General features: G+C 44.2%; 3 protein-coding genes across 14 annotated transcripts in view; 2 read left to right on the plus strand and 1 right to left on the minus strand.

Annotated features, from left to right (window-relative positions):
- Positions 1–1,837, plus strand: part of MPP3 (MAGUK p55 scaffold protein 3) — a 24,455-nt gene extending 22,618 nt beyond the window's left edge. For 8 of the 12 annotated variants that reach the window (XM_055697628.1, XM_055697626.1, XM_055697633.1 and 5 more), the window contains one exon: positions 232–1,837. In XM_055697628.1, coding sequence (XP_055553603.1) covers positions 232–414 — 183 coding nt within the window. In that variant the 3' untranslated portion in view covers positions 415–1,837. The remainder of the gene's footprint in view (positions 1–231) is intronic. The other 4 variants (XM_027805819.2, XM_055697630.1, XM_055697631.1 and 1 more) reach the window with 3 other exon arrangements.
- LOC102046540 (ras-related protein Rab-18-B-like) lies at positions 1,626–11,798 on the minus strand. The gene is made up of 7 exons (XM_055697634.1): positions 11,663–11,798; positions 11,421–11,476; positions 11,039–11,100; positions 8,842–8,914; positions 7,792–7,910; positions 6,898–6,964; positions 1,626–6,021 (listed from the first exon to the last, which is right to left on the minus strand). The coding sequence occupies exons 1-7, from the start codon at positions 11,725–11,727 to the stop codon at positions 5,846–5,848; spliced, it is 618 nt and encodes a 205-aa protein (XP_055553609.1). The 5' UTR covers positions 11,728–11,798; the 3' UTR covers positions 1,626–5,845.
- On the plus strand, positions 11,781–24,703 carry DUSP3 (dual specificity phosphatase 3). The gene is made up of 3 exons (XM_055697636.1): positions 11,781–12,050; positions 17,627–17,853; positions 20,477–24,703. The coding sequence occupies exons 1-3, from the start codon at positions 11,929–11,931 to the stop codon at positions 20,680–20,682; spliced, it is 555 nt and encodes a 184-aa protein (XP_055553611.1). The 5' UTR covers positions 11,781–11,928; the 3' UTR covers positions 20,683–24,703.

Consider the following 24,703-nt stretch of genomic DNA (forward strand, 5'->3'; position numbering starts at 1 on the left):
TTCCCCCCTCCTTGTATCACCTCTTGCATTTTTGAAACAGCCTACCAAATTCCAGCAGTAGCATACCGCTCCTTGATCTCGGTTGTAATGTCTTACATACCCTTTTCTAACAGTAGCAACTCTTGTTTAATTTCCTTTCAAAGTAATGACTTACTGTGCTCATACGCTTTAAAATGCTAGTAATTAAAAAGACACGCTGTAAATTTCATACCGTCTTCTCGTGTTGATCAGCAGGATGAAGAACAGCAGGAAATTATTAATTCAGCAGCATTCATTGAAGAGCAGTATGGCCATTTAATTGACACTGTACTGGTGAAAGAAGATCTCCAGAGTGCGTGTAATCAGCTGAAAACTGTGTTAGAGAAACTAAACAACGATTCCTTTTGGGTGCCAGTCAGCTGGGTTAGGTCGTAGCTTGTTATAAGCTGTTTAAGGGAAAGATTGTGTAAAAATGTCTTGTAAATATATGGATTAGAAAAGGGAAGTAAGTCAAAGTCACGTCAAAGCTGCTGGTCTATCTAGAAGGTCATACATAAAGACTGTGTGAGAAAAACTAAACAAAGTCAGAAGCTGGCACTGCCTTCCTGAATCAAAATCTTGGATAGCAGTTGTCATTTAAAAGTGAATACTCAGACTAAAGAGATCAGTAAAACGCTGGGGTGACTTTTAGGCTGTAAATAGTGCATTTTGTACAGTAAAGGTTCACAGAGGGTGCCCAGGCTTCCAAAACGTTTAAGTAGTACTGGAACACTAACCAGCTGGAATTTTCATCTTTTGACCACGAATTCTGTGGCTAGTTAAGGCATCTTACGGTACTTTTCAGGAACCAGTATGCTCACAGAAGAAGCTACTTCAGCTAGGTGGGAGGGATGGCCTGGGGAGGGTGCTTCTACCATCTCAGTGACTCAAAAGCTCAACTGGCTGTCAGGCCAGCAAAACGTGTTTCCCTTTGCTCAGGATCATGCGTTGCAAATCCTTTCCAATTAGGCACTAAAACTAGGCCAGTTGTATGTGGTAGATATTTTAGTGCTTGAGAGATGGGTTGGGTTTCTTTTACGTTCCGTCCCACGTTTTCCAATGCCTCCAAGTTGTCTGGTTGCAGGTATTAAGTCTGCTCAGCCAGAGCTTGTGCCCACTTTCCCAGTCTCTTCCTCCTGACATAGGACAAATGTTAAACAACCTGTGGACACACCTGCATGACGAGCTGGCTCGTAAGCCAGAGAAATTTTTTAATCTCTATGAAAATAAATGCATAAACTTAAAATAGGACTTTTAAGAAGCTTTTTTTCTACTAGACATCTTTGCAAATGCCACCTGATGGGACACCACCTTGACACCAACGTAGCAGCTCCAAAAAGAGCACCAAAAGGAGGAGGCTGAAGTAGGCTGAGCTACAGGTCCAAGTCATCATCCTTCCAGCATTTATCACTACCTTTGTTCCAAGTTGGGCAGAGGCTTCCAGAACATCTTAATTGGCTACATTGAGTCCTGAAGAAGAAATCTTAACTGTTAGAGGACTTTGTATGTTCAAGTCTCCTGAAATATATACAGGATATTTAGATGGGGGTTAAGAAGAAAATGCAGAGGGATGGTTCTGGAAGCTTTGTTATTATTTGGGAAAAAAAATTGACTGTTGTACAGGTGCATGTTAGCTGAAACTAGTTCCTGTTTTCCATTGCTTGTGCTGAGGTCTGATTGTTCTGCTGTGCTGTGCCCTTTAACAAGACCCTCTGGTGTACCAGTCTGGTTCCTTGCATCTGAACAGTATGATGTTATTCTTGTCCCGCTGCGTTTAGCAAAACTAACACCACTGCCTATTAAAAATACATTTCTTTTATACCAGTGTCACTGAATCTACATTAACTCTAGCCCAAAAAAATGGTGTAGGACAGTCACCTGGATTTATCTTCTCCAGAGATGTGTACCCCGGCACCTTTCAGGTACTGTCCTCCATGTAGACATGAAGGTTCCCATTTCCACAGCCAGGTATCGGGCTTGGCAGGACAGATTTGCTGCCGGAATGGTGATCTCGGTGGGTGCACGAGGACTCCTCCGCGTAGTGGGCCAGCAGCTCTGCCACTAACGCCCTGCAGTCTTGTCCCAGCACAGCCACCAAAAGTAACTTGGTTTAAGAGACAGACATAGTGCCACGGGAATGTTGTGACAGATGTACCTTCATCCTATGGAAAACCTGAGTGTAATGTTTTAAAACCTAAGTAACAGCATTTAAAACAAAGTTTTTTTATGACAATATCAAGTGGGCAGACTGATCTCACCGTAGATCTATAGCGCAGGTTTTTATAGTCTGCAAGACATAAATGTGTTTAGGGGATACAAATCTAAAGAAAACTAGGTAAGATACTATCTAAGGGTCAGAATTCACTTAAAACAAGGTTGCTGTCTATTATTTTGGAATATTCCAATGACTAGCAGGAAGCCTGAAGTGAAAACAAGTCGTGTGAAATTATTCAGCCTCAAATCCCTTTGCCCAGCTTTTCTTCTGCCAGTATCCCCCAGCAAACCCTGAAAGAGCTTTTGCTTTTTGTGTCAGACCCACCGAACTGCTGCTCGGTCATTTTTTTCCCATTTATACACCACACCAGGCATATTGTGCACCTTGACTCACAGTAACTGAACTGCAATGTTGTTCAAGGGTTTTTCTCTTTCCAAAAGCACAAACCTGGCTCAAAACCTTCCTTCATCTATTCTAGCTCAAGCTTCGTGGGAAGTCAAATTAATTTCAAAATACAGTAATTCAACAAGTCCGTTTACTGAGCTATGAACTCGCTGCAGTTTAAACCCAACAGCAATAAGGACTAGAATTTCCCAACAGAACCTTTAAACCTGCTTCACGCCGACAGCAGCTCCCATTCCTCTTGTCTTCAGTTTATAGTTTAAATAAAGATACCATCTTGGTGTTAAAAATAACCCAACCCCAAATTCTTGACTTAAGCGTGGGGGTGCGATAGTTTTGGAAACAGGGACCAAGTTCTAACTTGTTCTTGCGAAGTAAATAGTCACCACCACCTCGATTTTTCTAAAATTTTCTCAATCTTCAACAGCTCTTTGCTCACAACTTGCAGCTGTGACAGCATAGGCTAAATACTGCCCAGTGCCCATCCCTGCCAGAGCTATTTGTGCATGTTCACGGGACTTTCACCATGTCACAGACCAGCTTCTGATGACGCAGCACCAGTATCTATGATAATTTCCAGTGACGCCGCCAGTCAAATTTGTCATACAGTTTATTTTCCTTGATATTTCAGGTTAGAAAGGCAAAGTTAGGCAACCAGATACCTTTTTCACTGCATATAAGCATTCCATAAGAGGAAGAGTTCACTCAAACCTAAACATTTTTACAATTTTACATTTCATTTTGCAAATCTGGAACTGTAGACACATTTCTTGTAGTTTCTAGTAAGAATGTGTATTTACATTGCTCCTTTCAGACCTGACTATATCCAAAACTGAACGAAAGACTGATTCATTTAGCCCGCTTCATTCGAAAATTGTTGTTGATGGCTTTTTGATGAACGATGAACAACAACTACAAAAATTTGCAAATTAATCAAGGTGGATTTTGATTCTGTTTTTTTTTTCCTCAACTACAACAGAGGAAGCATTCATGCAGTAGGATTGCACGTGCAGCAAACTGAAGCGTGACGCAAAGGAAGATGGTGTTACTTTCTAAAAGGCTGCCAGCTGTTTAGTTATGTATAAAAAAATAGGCCAGTCTTAAAAATAAAGACCTTGTAAAGGCAGCACAGATCGGCAAAGCAGTTTTGTCCACATTCAACAGAACAGCAACAGAATGGCCACCTCTCCAGTCCCTTCCCAGGAAGTGTTGGGATGAAGCTACTACCTTGGTGACAGGGTCCTTGTACAAAAGTCATGCCCGTCGCCATAAAAAAACCCAAACAAACCACAGACAGCGGAGAATGCACCAGGACCACTGCATGACCTGATGATCACAAGCCATCCATCCTGTGATGTCTCCTTCCTGGCCTTCCCACCTGGTTTTAGGGCTTTGTTACAGTTGTCACAGCCTCCCATCCTCTGAACTTGGCTTCCAAGTCTTTTCTTGGGTCCAGCCTCCATTCACAGTTGTATTTGGGGATTCCAGACAATCCCAAGTTGACAGGTTCGCGTTTTTCCGATGGACAGTAGTTCAAACAAACCACGCCACCTGTGATCTGTTTACCGTGTGCCTATCCTGCTGCTGTCGGGCACCCCGACAGAAACTACTCCTCTTCTACTCTCTCACATAAGCTGATAGGAATAAATATTCCAGAGGGACATCATCCAGACTGAAACCAAGGGGAAAGCATAAGCAGCAGTCCTTCGGCTGCCTGTAAGCAGATGTTTCCACTGCTAAAGACATGAAAAACCTCCTGTGAGATCTGACATCTCCCCCAGACTTATTTCAGCAGAGGGAAACACACAGGAGCGATCTTCCAACTATGCAGCCGCTTCCATCTGCTTCAAGGTGATGCAGAAACCTGTAACAGCTATTTCTACTCACTTTAGCAACAATGATACAGGCACGCTTTTGGAAAACGGCTCCACAAAGAGCAACTTCACAGGGGACCACTTTAGCTGCGGAGTGAGGTTGAAGTTGATACACCTTGTCCTCAGCTTGTGTTGTGGTAGCACTCGTGATATATCACTGCTGGTACTCAGGAATGGCACTCCCATGAACATAAATTAACTGGAGAGCAATCACTCATCAAAAAGCCATCAAAAAACAAAGGATCATCTTAAAAAAAAGGGCAATTTTTCTGTTCCGACTTGACAGTGTCCTGTATGAAAGTGTCTTTGAATTTACCACTTGTTTACATTTTAAATGCTTTTAATATTGTCCCCAAACTGGACACTTTCGCAGCATCGCAGGCGATCTTCTAGAGGCACTGCCACTGCGATCGGATCAGATGGCTAACACCTTCCACGACTCGGTTTGTTTTCAAGAAAAGGCAGCGCGTGTAACGAGGGAGAGGTGGAGATAATAAAAAAAAAAAAAAAAAAAGCCATTTATCCGACAGAACTTCATCATGGGATTGGCAACAGACAGACTGTTATTGGAAACACCAGCATATTCTATGTTAAACTTAGTTTTCGCCCTGCAGTTGCTGACTGAAGGCAGGAGCATGGGTTTGCAGAGAGCCCTGGGAACTGTAAAGAGGACCCACGACGTAAAGCAGCCCCAAACGATTCCCATTTCCCCACTGATCTTTGGTACAAAGTACTGGAGAGCAGCGAGGGTAACCCACGGTGTCCTGCAGACACAGCGGGGGCTTTTCTGCGGAATATCTAAAAATTGAAGTGGCATCTCCACCTATTATTTGGCAACCCGCAGCAATTTTGACAGCTTAAAACCATCTGAAATAGGGAAACAATGTGACTGCTCAGGGTGACTCCTGACTGTTCTCTACAGTTTAGCCGCCCCAAAGACTCCCCTGCCATTCTGGGGAAGAGATTTTCTGTAATATTCCGAAATGGAGTAATACATTATTTTATTCTAAGGCAGGAATTGCAGAAAAAGTCCATGCTGAACGCCTTACACCAAAAGCACAATACTTTAGGAAAGCACTATGATTTAATACTGCATAATCTGGCGGTTACCAGAAAAACATCGGGAGATAGCAGCTGTGCACGAGCAGAGAAATTGTATTTTGTTAATGAACCAAAATTACATTTTGCTAAACAGTTAGGGGTTTGGATCGACACGGCTGGCGGTGGGTCAAACAAGGCACAGACTGGTGTTTGGACCTCCCCTTCTTTTTTTTTTTTTTTTTTTTTCTTTAAAAAAAGCACGCACTCCATTCAGACAGAACAGCCACCTGTGGATTTAAGCAAGCGGACAGTATGCACCACAGGAGCTTTTATCCTGCTGCGCCGAAGCTTCCATCAGCCGGACTCCTCGCTTCTCTGCTCTCTTATCCCAAAGACCTGGTGTCTGCAGGATCTTTATGACTAGCTCCTCAAAGGCATGTTGCACTCCGTCCTGTGTCTTGGCACTAGTCTCTGGTGGACGAGGATGGGGGGGAAAAAGGTATTTTATCTTACTTGCAAGGAGTATTCCACTTTGTAAGAAGTTCTTTTGGGACCAGAGAGAAGATAAAATTTTTTCAGCCAGTGAACCTCCTCTCCATGCTCCCTGAACACACACGTAAGTTGAATATGACAAAGACATGTATCCCAGTCTGAAGCACCTCATTTTTCCACCTAAAAAAATTCCACAGCTCCCCATTCTCTCCATAATGGAGAAACAGAAATTCTTCTCAAGTTGTGATAATAAATCTACAGGATAATTATTCCTTAACTAAGGTGGGGAACAAAGAATGCAGAGGGAATTACATGTTTTCCCCTACATGTTTGTTCCAGTTCCTTCTGAAAATCTTTTCAAGGAGCTTCACTTAAAAGCTACTTTAAAAAAAACCAAACCAAACAATTTGTTCCCCATCTTTATATCTCTGCATTGAACATTTTATTGTTGGTCTAAGAATATTGTCTTTTATGTAGCTGCAACAGAAACCAAAGAGGGATTACGCAAGGTCCTTGCTGACATCAGTGATGAGAAAGAAAAATTCCAATCTTCTGGGCTCTGAATTAAAAAATCCTGCTAGTTTCAAGGGAATATAAAACTTCTGCCTACACTGTATAGGAAGTAAATCTCTTTCAGACAAAAGCACTTCCAATTGCAGTCGGTGCAGACCACCTCTGAAAAAAGTTAAAACCTACATCCACGCATAGGAACTAATGCAGCAAAAAAACCCCTTAATTAGGTCCTAAATAGTAAATCAACTTATCAACCTGAAATACATTTGTACACTCCATTCACGCTTAGTGATACCAAAATAAACATGTGAATACACAAGTTTTTGGCATGGAGTAACATACCTATAAAAAGCAACGAGCGTTTCCTAGCGAACTGGAGGCCTTCTCTTCTCTCCACTTCACGATCAGGCTGTAGAGACGAACAAAGAACACGACTCCAATAAGCCACACTTGCCACTCTTACGAAGCCCCTGGAAAAGTGTCACTGCAAAAGTGAAGTTTTGCTGAAAAGCAAGTCTATAAAACCGTGTAGTAACAAGCAAGTGGATTTTCCCACTTTAGATTACTGCTAGGCAGGCTGTTATGGGGTCAAACTGAAGGGGAGCAACATCAAATTGGTAGGAAATGAACACGTTGCTATCTTCTGAAACAACTAGGAGCAAGATCCATGCCAGAAAGGAGGTTTCAGTGGTCGGATCACGGATTTGGAAGGGGGCAGAGAGAACCTAGTTCAGGATAGCCACGCTGGAAACCTCTTCTAGTAAAGCAAAAGCGGAACATCTCACTATGCAACAGGCATCCAAGATCTGTCAAAACACCCCAGAATCATACATCAAGCAGTGCACCTCACCCCCCCAGAGATGCAAACTCTACAGCCATCCGAAGAGCTGACCTCTCCTTCCCCACCACCCATCCAAAACACACTCCGGCCAAAAAGCAAGCAGAAGTTGCACGGCAGTTAACTTCGCGGTAGAACCGTTTTAGTCAGAATCTCTCACTATCGTAAGAGGATTTCTCTCAATTGTGGCTCTCTAGGGGAGTTTCCATTCAAATCTTGAACAAGATCTGCTTCTAAAGTGAGGTAGTAAGTGGAGTCTGCCCAACCTAGGTTACTTCCAGAGCAAATCACCTCCTCACACAAGAGATGCGTTACTTTCGGCACTTAGCTCACATTTATGCTCTGTCAAGACTGAATCATCTGTGGAAGAGCCTAAGAGGATGCATTTCTAAACTGACCTTATCAGTTTTATTGCCAACTAACATCTTGACAGCGTTGCTTTTCGTGGCATACATTTCCAGCTCATTCAGCCAGCCCTCGAGTCCTGTGAAAGTGTCTTTCCTTGTAACATCGTACACTGGTAACAGAGGAAAAGAGGCTTAAGGGCTGTGGACTCTTAAACAAGGTTTACTTTGTTACAGCAGAACTTAGACCCTACTAGCTAACTACTGCCCCCCAAAGAAGGCATTATTAGGGAATTACAGAAAGGTGCATGTTGATGCATATCCTCGTCCCAGCGCTGAACACGTTGGCTGTGCTCACCCAAAGTCACCCAGGATTACAGAACACGAGTGCCTCTGCAACTGGAAATCACGCTTACCAGTTCAAATCTTAACACCTACTACAAGTTCCAATGTAGGCCACACAATATTTTAAAATACCTATTTTGTCACCTCATTTAATAAAGTGAATTTTGGTCACTGATAACTTCCTAACTCCATTCACTTCATCACTAAGGTTTAAAAAGCTGCATCACAGCCAGAAAAATGATTTTGTTCAGGAAGGTGCTCAACCTTCACAAACCCTAAGAATCCCTTCTTTTTCTAATTGGTGGTGTCACAGGGAAAGTGACGAGCCATTGACTACTTGTGCTACAAACCGCATGTCTTACAGTATTCACATCAATAGTTCCTGGGAGGGGAGAAAAAAAAAAAAAAAAAAAAAAAAAGAGTAAAAACATTGGGGGTGGGGGGGAAGACAACACAAACCCTAATTTGCCTTAATACCAAAAACTCAAAATAGTAACTACAAAGCTAATAATTCATCCACTCAACAGCTTGCAGGGCAACATACTCGTATCTTTCATTTAAAGTATTTTGAAGAAGCATTAGTTCCTGCTTGTGGTTTTACCTACTCAGTGTTTGAAGTAATGATGCAGTACTGTTGTAAAAACTGTAACCATTCCTCTGATTCCCTCAGACAACCTCCTTTCATGAAGGCAGGCACATTTCGGTAGTAATAAAGACCACTCTTTTTGTTATCATGTTTTCCTTTCATACACCTCCTACCTAAAACAACCCCTTGAGCTCCTCGGTAATAACTGGGAGTCAGTGTTCTAAAGCGCTCCTGTCCTGCCGTGTCCTACAGAGGGGAAAAAAAAACAAAACAACCAACCAAAACACACACATAACATCAAATATATTTAGAACAAAAAATGTATTTTGAACTACACAAGATAAAGTTAAAATTTTCCTGACCGATAAGGACATGTGAAACCATAAGCCAACAGAATGAGGGGAAGCAGTCAAAAAATAGCAGCAACAGAAAACAGGTAAGGAGGGGTAGAAAAGCATGGAGAGGACTTCACTGAAGGTTAAAGCAATAAGCACAGACAACTGTAACATCAGCAAGACAACAAGAAAGTCAGTGGGACTCAAGAGAAACAAAAAAAGGCTCCTGCTGCAAGCCAAGCAGCTAGACTTAACTAATTAACAATCAGCTGAGCTGAACGAGGTGAGGAATAACTTGTTTTCCAGTGAGAGACACTGCAGGAAAGGAGACACAGTGGTTCCAAAAAACCTCCCTTTGCCCCTCTACGGAGGGAAAGGAGAATCCAGTTAGAAAGAACTACTACAAGATTACTAAAACTCTAAGCAGGTAAGAAATTTTAAAATCAGTAGTCTCGTTCAATTATTGCTGCAGCATGTCACACTTCCTCTCATGAATCTTCACAATAGCTCCTAAGTGCATCATGAAATTCAAAAACCCTCAAAACAAACAATAAGGAGGCAAAAGGATTACACCAATAGGATTTTTACCCCCAAAAAATCATTTCAGTTGATGTGCAGATTGGAATAGACACACTAACAGCTATAGTGTGATTTATTTCTTCTTTGTTAAAAAAAGAAACAAAAATTGGCAATATATTTACTTAATTCAGTTCATTGTTACTAAGGAGACGGCACTCTTGGGCATCTATGCCCACACACACACTAAAGCCAAAGCCTCTTTTTTTACCTTGATGCACAGCACGCACATTAGTTTTTATTCACCATCGTTGAATAATTAGCAGTTTCTCCTTAACGCTGTTACAGACTGCTGCAAAAGTGCCTTTTCCAGCTACGCAACTTGTGCAAGCTCTTGCTGGGAAATCAAAAGCGAGGCCAGGAGACACACCCCTGCGCGATTATTAGGGCAAAGAAATCGTGGTTACTCTCAGCAAAGCTTCTGCTTCGTGTCCGGTGCGTTCAGAACACAGGCAACACGTCACTGGCTAGAGCGAGTGTGATGGTCTTCTTGCTCCAAAAGTGTGAACGAAAACAAGAAAATAATTTGAGGTTTGGCATTTATATTACTTTTTTATTATCAGCCCGAGGTACATTTGTGCTCCCTTTCAAACAGTCCCAATTAATTAGTAATGACGTGTTCTTTCTCAAATACCTGTGACCACGCAATGAAAGTCTCTCCCTTGTAGGGTTCTTTCCTTCCATTTAGGAGAATACATGTTGTGCTTTAATATTATAAATAATCCTGATCACACAGCTGCTATCCAATTTCCCAGTTTGCAAGTGCTGGAAACACATGATCAGAAAGTTCAGGAGAAACGGTCAAGTCTCCCAGTAAATCTGAACCAACCTTTAAATTGTTCTGCACCAAGCATCATTTTTTGATGCTTTTAACCAAAACCAATCAGCTGGAGTGTTTCTGGTGCGGCACAGACCCAGAGCTGTCAGGCAGAGCATCACCCCGGAGCAGAGCAGAGCATCTCCCAGAGCCTGAGCATCACCCCGGAGCACGAGCAGAGCAGAGCATCGCCCCGGAGCACGAGCAGAGCAGAGCATCGCCCCGGAGCACGAGCAGAGCAGAGCATCGCCCCGGACCACGAGCAGAGCAGAGCATCGCCCCGGACCACGAGCAGAGCATCACTGCTCCCCAGCCAGCTGTGCCCCAGTGCTGCCTGTCCTGTCAGCACCTCTGGGCCACTGGGGCCACAGCTCAGCAAGCCCAACGTGCCCCAGAGGGCCTGGAGACCCCAGCTTGTGTAGGCGCAGGGAAGAGCAGACACAATCTCTGCTAGAATTGAAGGGAGGCTCCAGCCCAGCACCACGAGCTCAGCAGAGGTGGAGGGAGGGCTCTGAGAGGTGGGGGACAGCAAGGGAAGGGGACAGCGGGGGAAGGGGACAGCCAGGCACAGAACCAAGCTCTTGGGAGGTTTCACACCTGTCGAGAACCAGACTTGTCCCCATCTGTCGGAGCAGAACCTACCCATATCGCCAGCTGCACCACGTGGCCGTCCACCACCATCTTCTTCGCTCTAAAATCAACACCTGAGAGGTGAGGAGGAGGGAAGGTGGTCAGCAGGAAGAGACCAGTCCTGGCCGCTCCGGCCCCAGTCCCTGGTCCCCGGCCCAGGTCCCCCTCCCTGGTCCCCGATCCCCGATCCCCAATCCCCCTCCCCGGCCCCTGATCCTCCTCCCCGGCCCACGGTCCCTGGTCCCCCTCCCAGGCCCCCCGTCCCCCCTCATCGGTCCCCGGCCCCCGATCCCCCTCCCGGGTCCCGGCCCCCGATCCCCCTCCCCGGCTGCCAACAGGACCCAGAGAGAACCAGGGAGGCCCCCGCTGGGGGCCGGGGGGGCTGCGGGCTCACCGACGGTGGGCTTCAGGCACGGCTCAAACGCGCCGTCTGTGAAGCTCAGCAGGAGGCTGCGGGGAAAGAAACCCCGAGCTGAGCCGAGCCCAGCCCAGCCGAACCGAACCGAGCCGAGCCCAGCCGAAACGAACCGAACCCAGCCGAACCGAACCGAGCCGAGCCCAGCCCAGCCCAGCCGAACCGAACCGAGCCGAGCCCAGCCCAGCCGAACCGAGCCGAGCCCAGCGCCCCGCCCCCACCTGGACTTCCCCACAGCGCTGTCCCCGATCAGCAGCAGCTTCAGCGTGAGGCCCGCAGCCTCCATGGCGGCGGGGCCGGCGGCAGCTCCGCGCTCCCCTCACGCCGCCACGGCCCGGGCCCGCCGGGCGCCGCTGGCAGAGGCAGCTGAGGCGGCTCCGCCCATCGGGCGGCGGCCGGTGCCCGGCGGGGCGGGGCGGGCCGGGCCCGAGCCGCGGCGCCGAGGGGCCCCTGTGCCAGGCCGGCGCGGAGCGGCGGGGCCCCGGCCATGTCCGACTACCGCATCTCGGTGGAGGAGCTGAACGACCTCCTGGCTAACGGGAGCGGCTGCTACAGCCTGCCCAGCGCGCACAGCAACGAGGTGGTGCCGCGCATCCACGTGGGGAACGCGTGAGTGCGCCGCCGGGGGGCTGCACGGGGGCGGGGGTGGGCCGCGGGGGGCCGGCGGGGGCTGCGGGGCGGGGGTGGGCCGGGCCGGGGAGGGCCGCGGGGCGTCGGGGGGCGTCGGGGCCGGGGGGGGCGCAGCTGGAGGCGGAGGGGCCCGGGGCCCCGCGGGGCCTGTCCCGGGCCTGTGGGGCCTGTCCCGGACTGCGCGGCCCCGGCGTCCCGGGCGGGGCGGGCTCAGCCCCGAGGCCTGTGGCTGCCAGGCCCGGGCGCCGGGCTCCAGCTGCCGCCTGGCGGGGCGGGGCGCGGGGGAGCCGGCTGCGGCAGCGCTCGCTACCCCGCTGGAGCCCCCAGCCCAGGGTAGAACAGAGCGGGAACGGGGTTAACGCTGATGGAGTCGCTGAGGAACGAACGTCAGCTGGGCCTCGCCCCCGGTGCTCCCCGCTCCCCGGGCAGGCTGCGGGCAGGCTCCTCGGGCCCGCACCCCGCTCACCACCTGCGGGGGCAGCCGGGCTCGGCGGGGCCTGGCCGGGGCCACGAACGTTTCAGCGCTCCGACCCGGGCCCTGCGCTCCTCTCCTCAGCGCTGCCCTGCTGCCTCCGGGCTGCGAGGCCGGGGTTTACCTGTTCCCCGCCTGTCACATCCCGCTGATCCCCTTCCCATCTCCAGCCACCTCACCTCTGTGAAACGGGGGGGCTTTTTGGTACGTGTGGAGCGTACTGGGTCACTGTTCCTACTGGGAGCTTGTAAGGCCTCAGGAAATTTAAGTCAAACCCACAGGTTTTCGTTAACTTTCTCCTAAGCCAAACCCAACGCTGTTTGTTGCTGCCAGTTGATGCAGCAGGGCTGGGAACAGGACCAGAATTATCTCAATGGCCAACCTGGCAATCATCTCCTTCATGTTTTTAACAGTTGCCTGGAAGAAATAAAGTCATAGCCTGCGAGGATTTGCAGGCTAAATAGTAAAAAAATAACTTTGAAGGTGGTAGGCTGCTACAGGGTAGAGTAGTTTTCATTGTTCAGTAACTAATTTTAATTAAGCAAGACGAACTTCAATACGTGCAGGTGCAAGGTTGTCTAGGAGCAGGCATGCGTAAGATGCAGGATAGAAAGTGTCTGTCTAGTGGAAAGCTTTACCACTGAGAAGGGCTTTTTATATACTAATTGACAACTGAAAAGATCTGGAGCACCAGTGCAGTTTGTAGCATAAAGAACAGTTCAACTGTTAGTTGGGCTAACAGACAGCTATCGGTGTTTTTTAAAGGATGCTGAAAAATTGTGGAGGACAGCTAGAGGTAAGAAGTAACAGTGGTCTGAAAAAGCTCTTTCACAGGGGGAACGGACAACCTGCTTAATTTGTCAAGACTTAGGAGGCAATAATATCTTTGAAGCATCCACAGAGAGTTAAAAAAATGCTGAGGTCTAGTTGAATGGGTGAGTGTCTGTTGAAGTTCAGTCACTGCAGGGTGAACTTTGACAAGCTCAAACTGGGAATAACACCGAATCTCAAGAGGATTTTTTTTTTTGTTTCAAGTGGAGTTGTGGTATATGGCATTGTAAGTAGCATTTGCTATATTAGTTGTCATTCTGCAAGGATTTGGAGCTGTGCAGATATGTTTTCACGCCGTTTCCAGCTACGTGTCCCTCTTTTGTACTTTCCTTGTGTAAAGATAAGGCTGAAGAGGGATCTGTTTTCCTAACTTGACTCCCTTCTCCTACGAACTGCTGGGGAAGTGAACCTGCTTTGCACTCAGTATCTCAAACCGTGTGCGTTTGTGAGTCCGACAGCGTGCAAAGCATCATAAAGCTTTTACTACTGTGTGCAAGAACTAAGCCGTAGCTTTGTTCGGGGGCCGTGTTTGCAGTTCATTACCCTGTCTTGGGCTGCTCTAGCATCCGCGCAGAGCTCGGAATACATCTTGTACTTGAAGCTGTCTTGGTGCAGTGCATCTGGTTGGCGCTTGCCTCCTATCTCGGGTTTGGCTTTTCTTGCACAAATCCCGTTACTGAATCTCTGAGGAATCGTCGGAAGCACTTTGCGCTGGGCTGCAGGGAAATCCGGGAAGGCAGTACAGCAGGAGAGCAGTCACACAGTCATTTGATCTGGCATTCAGATCTCTGCTGTGACTTGATGGATCAAAACTTTCTGCAATATAGGGCCACAGCGGCAGAGATTTTATAACAATAAGAATTCCCAGAGCAGCCACATCTGTAGAGTTTTAACACAGAGGGATTGGAATCCCAATACGTGGAATAAAATTTGAACAGGAACTCGCAGGAAAAAATTAAAACGCCCGAGTGAGATCCCAAAACTTCTGTTTGAAACCTTTTAGAATATTTTGCGTAGGGGTGCTGCTGCCTCTCCTTAACAGTAGTAACTCGTCTTTAGATAAAAATGACAGTGCAGAGACATTCAGGTGGATGATATTAAATTGGGTCACAGTGTAGAATAACAATTTATCTGTCAAATGACTTCAAGTTACAGGCAGAGCCGAAGTACTAGATCTTCCAGGCAATACATGAAAGTCATAATTAATGAAAATGCAGAGGTAAAATGATAAAATATTTTGAAAATAATGGGTTTGCATATTACAGTAGACAGTTCTAATCTCAAGAAGATCAGACAAAAAATTTGCGAAGAGTAAAAATGTAATATTACCAAGACAAGGATTATTATCTAGATGACAGACTAGCATGGTTATATATTTTCCAAGCAGTAACAAAAAAAAGAATTCAGAATACGCTGGAAGTACAAATAATTTTCTATTTCTGTATGAGTCAAGATGTGTTTCAGTGTAACGTCATAGTTAGTGACCAGGACAGCTGGACAAAATGCATCTTTATCAGATGCACCAATGCCCAATCTGAGTTTTCTGTCTGCTTTAATGTGTGTGGGTCGCCCATGAAGCAAGTCTTTGTTCTTAATTTGTAGAAGTGCAGGTGTGTTGTAAGGAGTATGAAAAGCATTCTCCCAGAATTAATGTTAAATCTGGTGACTATAAGGGAAGAAGTGGTGAGGAAACAATTTTGGCAATTAAAATATGTCGATGTGCTGGCTTTTTTTACCATTAAGGACTTGGTTTATTTGCTGATAATCCCATATAGCAATACTTTGTAGCCTCGTGTACCCTTAATTGCTGATGCATGGTGTCTCTTAAGCCCTGTGTTTTGTGGCTGGTAAAATTGTTCATCTGTCTTCAAAAGAAACACTTCTTACTGGTGTTACAGGATGAGGAACTCTCAACCCTCCATATCGAGAACAGACAGGATTCTGCCGTTTTTCTTGAGGAAACAGAAGCTGATGTTATCATCTCTCTGCTCTTTGGAGGAGCGAGAATGAAGGCAGCTGGATTAAATGATAAGGATGGGAGAGATCCAAGGACTGTTTGGAAAGGGAGAAAAAAAATGGCATACAAGTACTTTCTTCTTCGCCTCTAGCTGTGTAAGAAAATAACCTATAAAATCTGCAAAAATCATTCACTGGGAATGAGTTTGCCTCCACGGGAGCCTGTCTGTGTTACCAGATTCAACCATGATCCCAGGACATGGGTTCCTATTGATCCTGACCACTATCACATATATACTGATCTATGTACTATTATTTAAACCATATACTTGCCCCACTAAGCATAGGAACTCATAGCGGAATTAACATTTTTTTGTTTTGGCCTTGCATTGTAGGATTTACTTTTGTGTTGCAAGCAGAATTCCCCAGGCACCGATACTTGTCCCCTGGCACAGCTGATGTCCTTCCAGATGGAAAATCTGTCAACATTTTGTTTGGGTAATACAAATATTTGGGTCATTGCCATAGTAGTTTGGCACAGACAGCAGAAAATGTAGAAGTCTCGCTCGTGCATAAGGATTCATCTGCTTACGCTACAGTTTAAGGGGTGAACAGTCATTAGGAGAAAAGGAACACTCTTGATGGTCATATAGCCATGAATGATGTGAAAATTGTGAGTGAATGCACTCAGAGATTCATCTAGATCTGTGATGTAGATATAAACCAACTAATTTGGGGTGTTTGTTTTAACTTTTTAGAATAGCTGAGTGTCTTGCCAAAACCCTTAGGTGCATTGCCATCTCTTAACAACTTGTCCAAGAAGATACAGCACAGATGCTTATTTGGGGGTCAGTTTAATATTAAGACTCCTTGTATTTGCAATTTATGACTTCAACCATAGGAAGATTTTCTAAAAGATTTCTGTTTCCACACCAAGTTGGACACATAGTGAAAGCTGCCTTTAAAAACGATAAAGGGTTTTATGCCTGTTTAGGCTACCTCTTTTCACAAGGTGTGCAGGAACTGAATTACCTTTCAACTAAAGCCTTCTGTCAACGTTCTGCTAGTGTTGACCAGTGGGCTCAGATTTTTCTAGGACACCACGCTGTGACAAAAACATTCTGGGTTTTCTTCTTCCTGGGAAAGTGAGGCAAGTATCGGGACTGACATACAGAAACGATCAGGCTCAGAATGATAAGTAGTGGTTTTACAACAAAAGGGAGTCGGCGGTCTCCTCATATTATTTAATGGTTATCTCATCTTACAATGGATTGCGTTCCAGTGCACAAGTAGGGACTGGTGCATGACCAGTTGCGTTACGCAGCAGATTTTGCTGTTGTACAACCTGGAGCTTTTATCGGAGCTTATGGCATTATTACTGGAGCTAATTCATAGCCATCATGGAGCCTGAAAGGCACGATTATTATGTATCGTCCTGCTCAGTGGCTCACTAATAGGGTAGGGTGCTCTTTTAGCCACTTAAAGGAGGAAGCAGGTGGTTTTGCTACGATTATTTGATAGAATGGAGGAGTTGAGAAGGGCTTAGCTGACCAAAAAGTACTGAATGCTTTCTTAAGCACTTAAGTATCTCAAACATAATTCATCTGGATTCTTTTCCATTCAGATATCAATTTCAACTAAGACACTAAAAATTATAATACCTGTGATAAAAACACTGGGTGGTGAAGACTGAACTATATCGCTACGTTGCTGGCTTTTGGCTAGCCTTGCCAGGTCTTTCCATGACTTCAAAGACGTTGAATAGCACAGGGACAAAGCACTGCACCTCATAGGAGTCTCCGGATGAGACCTTTGAAGATGCAGGAACATTTACTCATAATTAGTTTCTATCTTCCTGTGGCCACAGTGGTTAAAATTGCCCCCTGAAATGTCGAGGGCCTGACAGTACAGGCTTATTATAACTGGGTTTTAAATTATCTTATGTACTGTCCTGGGCTTTCTCTTATCTCCATTATTTTCTTACTTTGGCCAGAATTTTATGTTCCCAAAGAGTTACAATGTTGTGCTGTAGTAGGGTCTGACAGATTAAGTTTCGTGTGTGCTCTGCTCAGTGGTCAGCCAAAGAAAGTAGCGTTCTCTCACGTACAAGTAGTGACCGTGGCTCTAAATATTTCTGTGAATTTATAGTCTGTAGCTAATTCACTTCTGGGCACAGTATATTACGCATCTATTCATAGAAAAAGAAAAGTTTTGATTATCAATACCTTCTGGGGACATCATAAATACTGAGATGATTCAAGTTCTAATTGTTTTCTTGACACTTCTTGTCATACAGGTTCATAGCCAAGAACATTATGAGGCTGCAGCGTCTGGGAATAACCCATGTTCTGAATGCAGCAGAGGGAAAGTCATTCATGCACGTGAACACTAATGCAGAGTTCTATGAAGGCACAGGCATCAGATACCATGGCATTAAAGCTAACGATACACAAGAATTTAACCTCAGCCGCTATTTTGAGGAGGCAGCTGATTTTATTGAGAAAGCACTTTCCCAGAAGGATGGTAAGGCAAACTGAAATGTCTTTCTACCGTGTTTTCTGTGCACTGTGTATGTTTCTTAGCAATTCGCTTCACTGTTTCAAATGGTTCTTTGCTCAGGTTATCAGCTGAACAACAAAGTCAGGAATTCAAGATGTCTTAATCCTCTGTCTAAACACGTAGGTCTCCAGTACATGGCAAATGGAAGTCTGTCACTTTAGGGGTGACTTTGAAAAGCGAAACAGCTGCTGCATCGTATAACAGTGCCTTTCTGGGAAGATGTGTTCTTAATTTTTCCTTAGAAGTAGTAAATCACATTAAAAAAAAATAATTCAGTATCTAAACATTTTTTCAGGACACTAGAAATTATAAATTAAAGGCACAAGCGATACAAGTAATGCTCTGCTGAAGAGTACTCGCACAACCTGCTGTATGGTTTTTTTTTTCCACATGTGCAGTAAGGATAAAGACTATGGCCTTACAATTTTTATTACATTAAGTAGTTAAATTATTTTACGTGATGGTTACCTCTTTATTCCCTAGGATTGCAGAAGGCTGGAGATATTTGCAGTGTTGTTGATTGCTACATTTCTCTGCAGTGTGTTTCCTCAGAGCAGAAATCCTAGGACATAGTGCAGTGGGTCAGATGGTGTTTGTTGTTGTCTGACTATTTCAGCATACCCGTTATTTCTACACATGCTTAATTTCTTTCTCGCTTCATGACTGAACATGTAAAAGGAGGAACGAACCACAATTCTAGAATTTCTTTCTCTGCAATGGGCAAAAAGGGTGCTAGAACTGTAACGTGCTTTTGACAGATGGAAAGAAATTTTACCTCTGGTTTGGGGGAGTATGAAAAATTCTAAAAAATTGAAATGCTACTCTCCCAGTTAGCAGTGTGACTCACTGAAACAGGTTGCAGTAGGGAAGAAGAGTTTAGCAGTGCCCGCTGTGGCATGACTGTCCCTACTCAGTTTGATCTAAAACAGTTGCAGTCAATCTGGATGTACAGGAGCGGTTCTATTCGCTGATTCTTTCAGTCTCAGTAGCTGTCTGCTGTGCCTACCGCTGTTTTCTTCCCGTGGCAAACAAAGAGGAACTTTGTGGCTGGTTGGTGCTGGAGCCAGGTTTAAAATGAACTTGCTACTGCAATTTGATAGGGGTTTTTTTGACACTGAGGTATAGGGTAAGGGTAGGGAGGAGGGATGCAGTAGTATTTTCCTTCAATTTCATTTTAGTGTTTAGTTGCATGAAGCTGTGGGAGGCTGGTCTGGAAGGCAGCCTTTAAGACGCTGCCTTTCACGGAGGAAGGCTAGAAAAACCCTTTTGCTTCTGATAATACGCAGAAAGGAAGTGAATTGTCTTGCACATGTATGATCAATAATCTCGCTGATTTATGGCTACAAGCTCTCAAGAAATTGTGAGAATGAGTTGTTTTAGCGGTTTTAACTTGCTGCTGCTGAGATATCTGCCTTGAGCCGAGAAGCCTCCGCGGCTCAAGGCAAATGTACAGGCTTTCTGTTGCTGTGGTTCAAAGCAAGTTGTGGTTATGATGAAAATGGGTGTGTATGGTTCATCTGTTCTCTTGTCTCAGAAAAAAAAATTACCCTGGAGAGTATCTCCCACTGCATTTGTGAAGGGGAAAATTTTTGTGTCTGGAAAAGCAGGTCAAAGAGGAAGCAGCTGAGAAGCTGTAAAATCAAGTTAGATTTCTGGAAGGGAGCAGTGGCCTGCTTTAGTTGTTGTTGGATTCCTACCTACAGGGTTACCCATGTGGTGGGTTAACCTCGGCTGGGCACCAGGTGCCTACCAAACTGCTCTATTGATCCCCCTCTTCAGCTGGACAGGGGGAGAAAAATACAATGAATGGCTGGTGGGTCAGGATGAGGACAGGGAGATCACTCACCACTTGCCATCATGGGCAAAAGAGGCTCGACTTGAGGAAATTAATTTATTACCAATCAAACCAGAGTAGGGTAATGAGAAATAAAAGCAAATCTTAAAACGCCTTCCCCACACCCCGCCTCCCTTCTTCCTGGGTTCAACTTCACTCCCGGTTTTTTTTCTACCTTCTCCCCTCAAGCGTGGCAAAGATTAAAATACACTGAAGACGGAGAAATATGCTGCTTGTCGTATGTTGCATCTCTTCAAAAGACATCCAGCCTTTTTGCTGCATTTGTGCCCTTTGGTACTGGTCATCTCTAGGGGCAAGGCTTATTCTAAACCACAAAAGGTTGGAGAAGTGTAGTAAACAGACACAGTTTGATTCTTTGTAATATAGTAGCAAATATGTTTTAGTGTGGATGTTAGATATGTAATAGAAAAGTTTTATATTGCTTTGTAATATAGTAGCAAATATGTTTTAGTGTGGATGTTAGATATCTAATGGAAAATTTTTATATTGCTTTGTAATATAGTAGCAAATATGTTTTAGTGTGGATGTTTGATATTTTTTCTGCATTATCCTTGATGACAGAGTGATGACACCTTTCTTCCAAGTTCTATGGGTCTGCTTTAGCATTCCGAATTTACAGTTCTCGCGCTGTTCAAGGACTAACATTATTAAGCTTTATATCCTAGCTATTTCATGTTGCTTTTCAAACGTATATTCCAGTATAACCCAAACGATGACCTGTCTTCCCTGCAGGACAAGTGTTTGTGCATTGCCGTGAGGGCTACAGCCGTTCTCCTACACTGGTCATCGCCTACCTCATGCTTCGCCAGAATATGGATGTCAAAACTGCACTGAGCACCGTCCGGCAGAAGCGAGAGATTGGCCCCAATGATGGCTTTCTAAGGCAGCTTTGCCAGCTCAATGAGCAGTTACTAAAGGAAGGCAAACTGAAGCCCTAGAACAGAGCACCGTAGTATTTTCTGAAGTTTCTCGAACCATCAGAGGATGTCTTCGGTGCTTTAGATTCCCAAACCCCAACCGCCAAGCTAAAGTCACATAATGTGAGGGAGACGGAATTCCTGCTGTTGTCTAGTGAAAGTATCTTTCTCGAATGCTGGGTCTGTCTTTCAGGATGGCACAAAACGGTGTCACTGGTCGGAGCTGGTGCAGTAAAGAGGTGTTTTTAGAGGGGTAACTCCAGTGGTACCAGCTGTCTTCACATGTATTTCAGAGCCCCCTGCAGACTCTGTAGCGTATGTGGTTTGCGTTGACATGGAGTGTGATTCATTTAAGCCTTGTCTTGTATCCCACCAGAGCACTGTTTTCTGAGCCCCAACACGCTCTTCACTCACTCTTAATTAAGTACTGTATTTTCTAAAGTTTTGTTTTCATGCACACAGGTGCCTAAAGTTTGAGTGTAGGAGCTTCAAGGAATGGAGGAGCATGTGTAAGAAACGCACAGTTGCACTCGCTTGTAAAATGAAGTGTATGCAGTGTTGTGTTCAATGTGGATTTATGCAATACCCAGTGTGTGGTAGTAAAGCCATTCCGAGCCCAGTCCCGATGCACACTATTTCCAAGAATATTTGTACCTCTTGCTGTTGCGATTGACATGAAATAGTCTGATATTAAGCGCTCTTTTATTTTTGCTTTGAAATCATGCTAGAAAAAAATGCAAAGAGCAAATGTCGAGGAAAAAACTTGAGCAAGGAAGAAATAATGTCTGTATTTAGGAGTGCTTGTACTGGATGTATGATGAAGTCCTAATTATCGGAATATAATGGCTCCTGAGGCTTGTACTGAATTACAGCATCTCTCTCTCTTCTTTGCCATCGCTGTTCGTTGACAACGGAGTGAGCACATATGCAGATTACTTCCAGTAGGGCAACACAGATGTGCTTATAAAGCAGTTTGCAGAGTTACACTCTTGATTTCTTGGAGTGCTTGCATGGTACCATTAAATAGAAATAAGCATTGTTACGTGCCACGCTGAATGGGAAACATTTCCTTTCTATTAAAATAAAGGATGTCTTGATTCTGTTTGACATACGGATGAAAAGAGTCATTGCAACGTTGCGAGTATGCCTGGTTTAATGTGTAGATCTGTACCTGTAAATTACAGCACTATATTAACACAGAGGATCTCCCCCGGCAGACTCAGAATTGTTGGCAAAACTAACAGAATCTGAGATGTACGTATTCCCTTTTTATCTGTGCTTTAATGTGGTTCTGGATTGAAAATCTTAACACTACTTTGAACAGAAACAATGTTTTACTAGTAACACACGTAAGCCCAGATCTGTGTGTTTATATTCAGTTCACTAATCGAAAATCACAAAGGACGTACGCTGTTGTACTTCTAGTTGGGGTTGTGTGTGTGTGTGTGCATGTGTGTAGTTCTGTGTAGCTGGATAATTTTATTGACATGAGAGTCGGAGGTTATTATCCAGGTTGAAGACGGCTTGTTTCTGTTTCCTTGCACAGGATGGGAACTGCCACATCAAGTAGCCTTTTCTCCTTTGTGTCCTTCGAAGGGACAACTGGGGGACATTCTGCACAGGGTTTCCTTTCACCTCCCTCCAGTCAGTCAGTATTTAGGGTTTGCTTTGAATCAGGATGGTTCCAGTAATAATGAGTAGAAGTCAAGCTCATTGGTTAATTACACTCCTGTTTCCTTTCTCCTATTATATCAGTATTAAATTAATTGCTTCTTCAAAAATCCTGGTTACTGATTTCATGTTGTGGAGCTTGGGGAATAGGAATACTGGCCTTATCTTTTCTGCTATATTTACTTTTTCATGCTGCAACCTTATTTATAAATCATACCTTAAAAATTTTTACTATAAGCATAGATCTTTTTTTCTATCTCATCTCACACCATCTATTCGCAACACCTATCTGCACTACGAGAAAAAACCAAAATAATGGAATTTATGTGCATGCACAATACCTTTGACCTGTTACTTAGAAGTCAAAAATTCCAGTCCATTAAAGAGCTAAGAAACTTAGGGATTAGATTTTTGTTACTCTTCCATAGATTGTAAGAAGACTAATATTAAAACCAGAATGGTTTATTGAAATTGAGTGTGTTGACCTTATGGTGATGTTTTTGGTTTTGTCAGAAATACCGACAAATCAAGACATACAGGAATTTGTTCTTATATTCAAGATGTTCTTTTAGTTCGCAGGACACTGCTCACTTCTAGTGGTAACCTCAGGGGTACTCCGGCCCATTTCTCTCGGTATAACGAAACTGATTTAACAAACATTTTGTAATATGAGGGTGGAGAGGAAAAAATAAGACCATGCTAGAAACTGATCTTCAGACTTGCGCTCTGAGACGGTATATCCTATTTTGAGTTACCGATAGGTGACTGAGTAATGAAACCATTTCTAGCTGTGCTTTTAGAGGAGGCTAAAAATAGTTTGAATGTCAGACCAGTGCTCCCTTAATGGATCACACCCTTCCCCTTTCAGTCTTATCTTGCTGTTTAAGTACAGTAACGTTGTAAATTCCTCTGCCTGTTTTAGCTGGCCAAGAAGAGCTTGTACGCCTCTAATCCGTAATGATATGCTCTATACTTCGAAATTTCTCTTTCTGATTGTAGAAGGAAAGATTGTATAAAACCAGGAACGAGAGCTTTCTTTCCATGTAATATGAAATTGAGAAAGTACTGGAAGAAATACACCTTTTTATTCATCTGAAATCACTGCACACCTGCTGTGAGATGCACCTTACGAGCTTTCTAATGGGGAAAGGTATTCTTTAAAACAACTATTTCTTGCAAATAGCAATGCTACATTTTTGGAGTTCAGACATCTTGGTTATGGCTAGTGTGATGTGCATTTACATTAATACGTTTATCCTGAATAGTGTGGTACATTCAGTGTAGAAAACACTCTGCAGAAGGGATGGGGTCTCTAAAATGCACATCTATTATAGAACAAAGATACCTACCCTGTCAAATCCAGTAGAATTAGTGAAGTTGGAGGGGAGGGGAAGAGTGGAGGTGAGAAGCTGTTAGCATTTCATAGCAAGGAACAAAGACGAAAGGCCAGACAGAGAAACTGATGCTACGTGTAAAACTAAGTACACCATCTACTCATGCTGAACTAAATATTTCTCAGCCATTGCATAAGCACAGGAGATAAGTTTGTAACTAAAAATTTAGATTCAAAGCAAAAATCACATTTTCTAAGCGCTTGCTTCATCCCTGGGTCCTGCAGCTGCGACTACGACGTGGACAAGCGTTGTACCTAGCATGCTACTCTGAACCGTAGGTACTGCCAGAAAATACTTTGTGAGAGAACGTTGCAATATGTCACTGCTGAAAAGTGAGCATGTCATGAAGTTATTTCAAACTTAGAATTAATAGCATTCAAATGCAGGACTATTAGCCACAGTATGTTGTATTGTAATTCCATTTTCGGTTGTTGAGCCTGTGTTAGTATTGGGCATGTTCTTTTACAACATGAGTATGGCTGACTTACCTCTCTTGGTGATGTGAGAATTAATTAAATCTTCGTAAAAGGCCTTGGAGATGAAAAGCACTGTGTGTAAGAACACTAATGCTCTCTGAGTTGAAAAACAAATTTGTGTCAAATAGATCTTCCTCCTGCTGAACAAAGGAGAACATCAGAAAGGGTATTTGCAATCTTTGTTTTTATCATTTAAATGTTTTCATTGAGCTGTCTTCTGTTGTCCAGAACTAATTAGATCTGTGATGTTAGAACTAGAAGCAGGATTTTTTTCCCCTTCTTGTTTTAAATTAGCTTTGCTGGTTTACTATCATGTTTTTAGCACACAGGCAGTATCTAATGGAATCTCAGTATAGCACAGAAGTTTCTTCTAAAATTACTTGCTGGGCTTTGCCAATGAATAAAACTGAAAATAGAACAGGCCTGGGAGGTATCTTCTAAGGATTTGTTCGTGAGAATTAATTCATTTCTTCTGTTCTGCAAATAAATCATGGAAATCAA

Source organism: Falco cherrug, chromosome 20, assembly GCF_023634085.1.
Source record: "Falco cherrug isolate bFalChe1 chromosome 20, bFalChe1.pri, whole genome shotgun sequence".
Taxonomy (NCBI): domain Eukaryota; kingdom Metazoa; phylum Chordata; class Aves; order Falconiformes; family Falconidae; genus Falco; species Falco cherrug.

What these genes read in the sequence shown, in the direction of transcription:
- LOC102046540 (XM_055697634.1), bottom strand. Translation starts at nt 11,727, where the DNA reads ATGGAGGCTGCGGGCCTCACGCTGAAGCTGCTGCTGATCGGGGACAGC. An exon ending in AGCTCAAGGGGTTGTTTTAG is followed by an intron (nt 7,911 to 8,841) that starts GTAGGAGGTGTA and finishes CTCTGTTACCAG; the next exon opens with TGTACGATGTTACAAGGAAA. An exon ending in TTGGCAATAAAACTGATAAG is followed by an intron (nt 6,965 to 7,791) that starts GTCAGTTTAGAA and finishes TCGTCTCTACAG; the next exon opens with CCTGATCGTGAAGTGGAGAG.
- DUSP3 (XM_055697636.1), top strand. Translation starts at nt 11,929, where the DNA reads ATGTCCGACTACCGCATCTCGGTGGAGGAGCTGAACGACCTCCTGGCT. An exon ending in CGCATCCACGTGGGGAACGC is followed by an intron (nt 12,051 to 17,626) that starts GTGAGTGCGCCG and finishes CTTGTCATACAG; the next exon opens with GTTCATAGCCAAGAACATTA. An exon ending in AGCACTTTCCCAGAAGGATG is followed by an intron (nt 17,854 to 20,476) that starts GTAAGGCAAACT and finishes TCTTCCCTGCAG; the next exon opens with GACAAGTGTTTGTGCATTGC.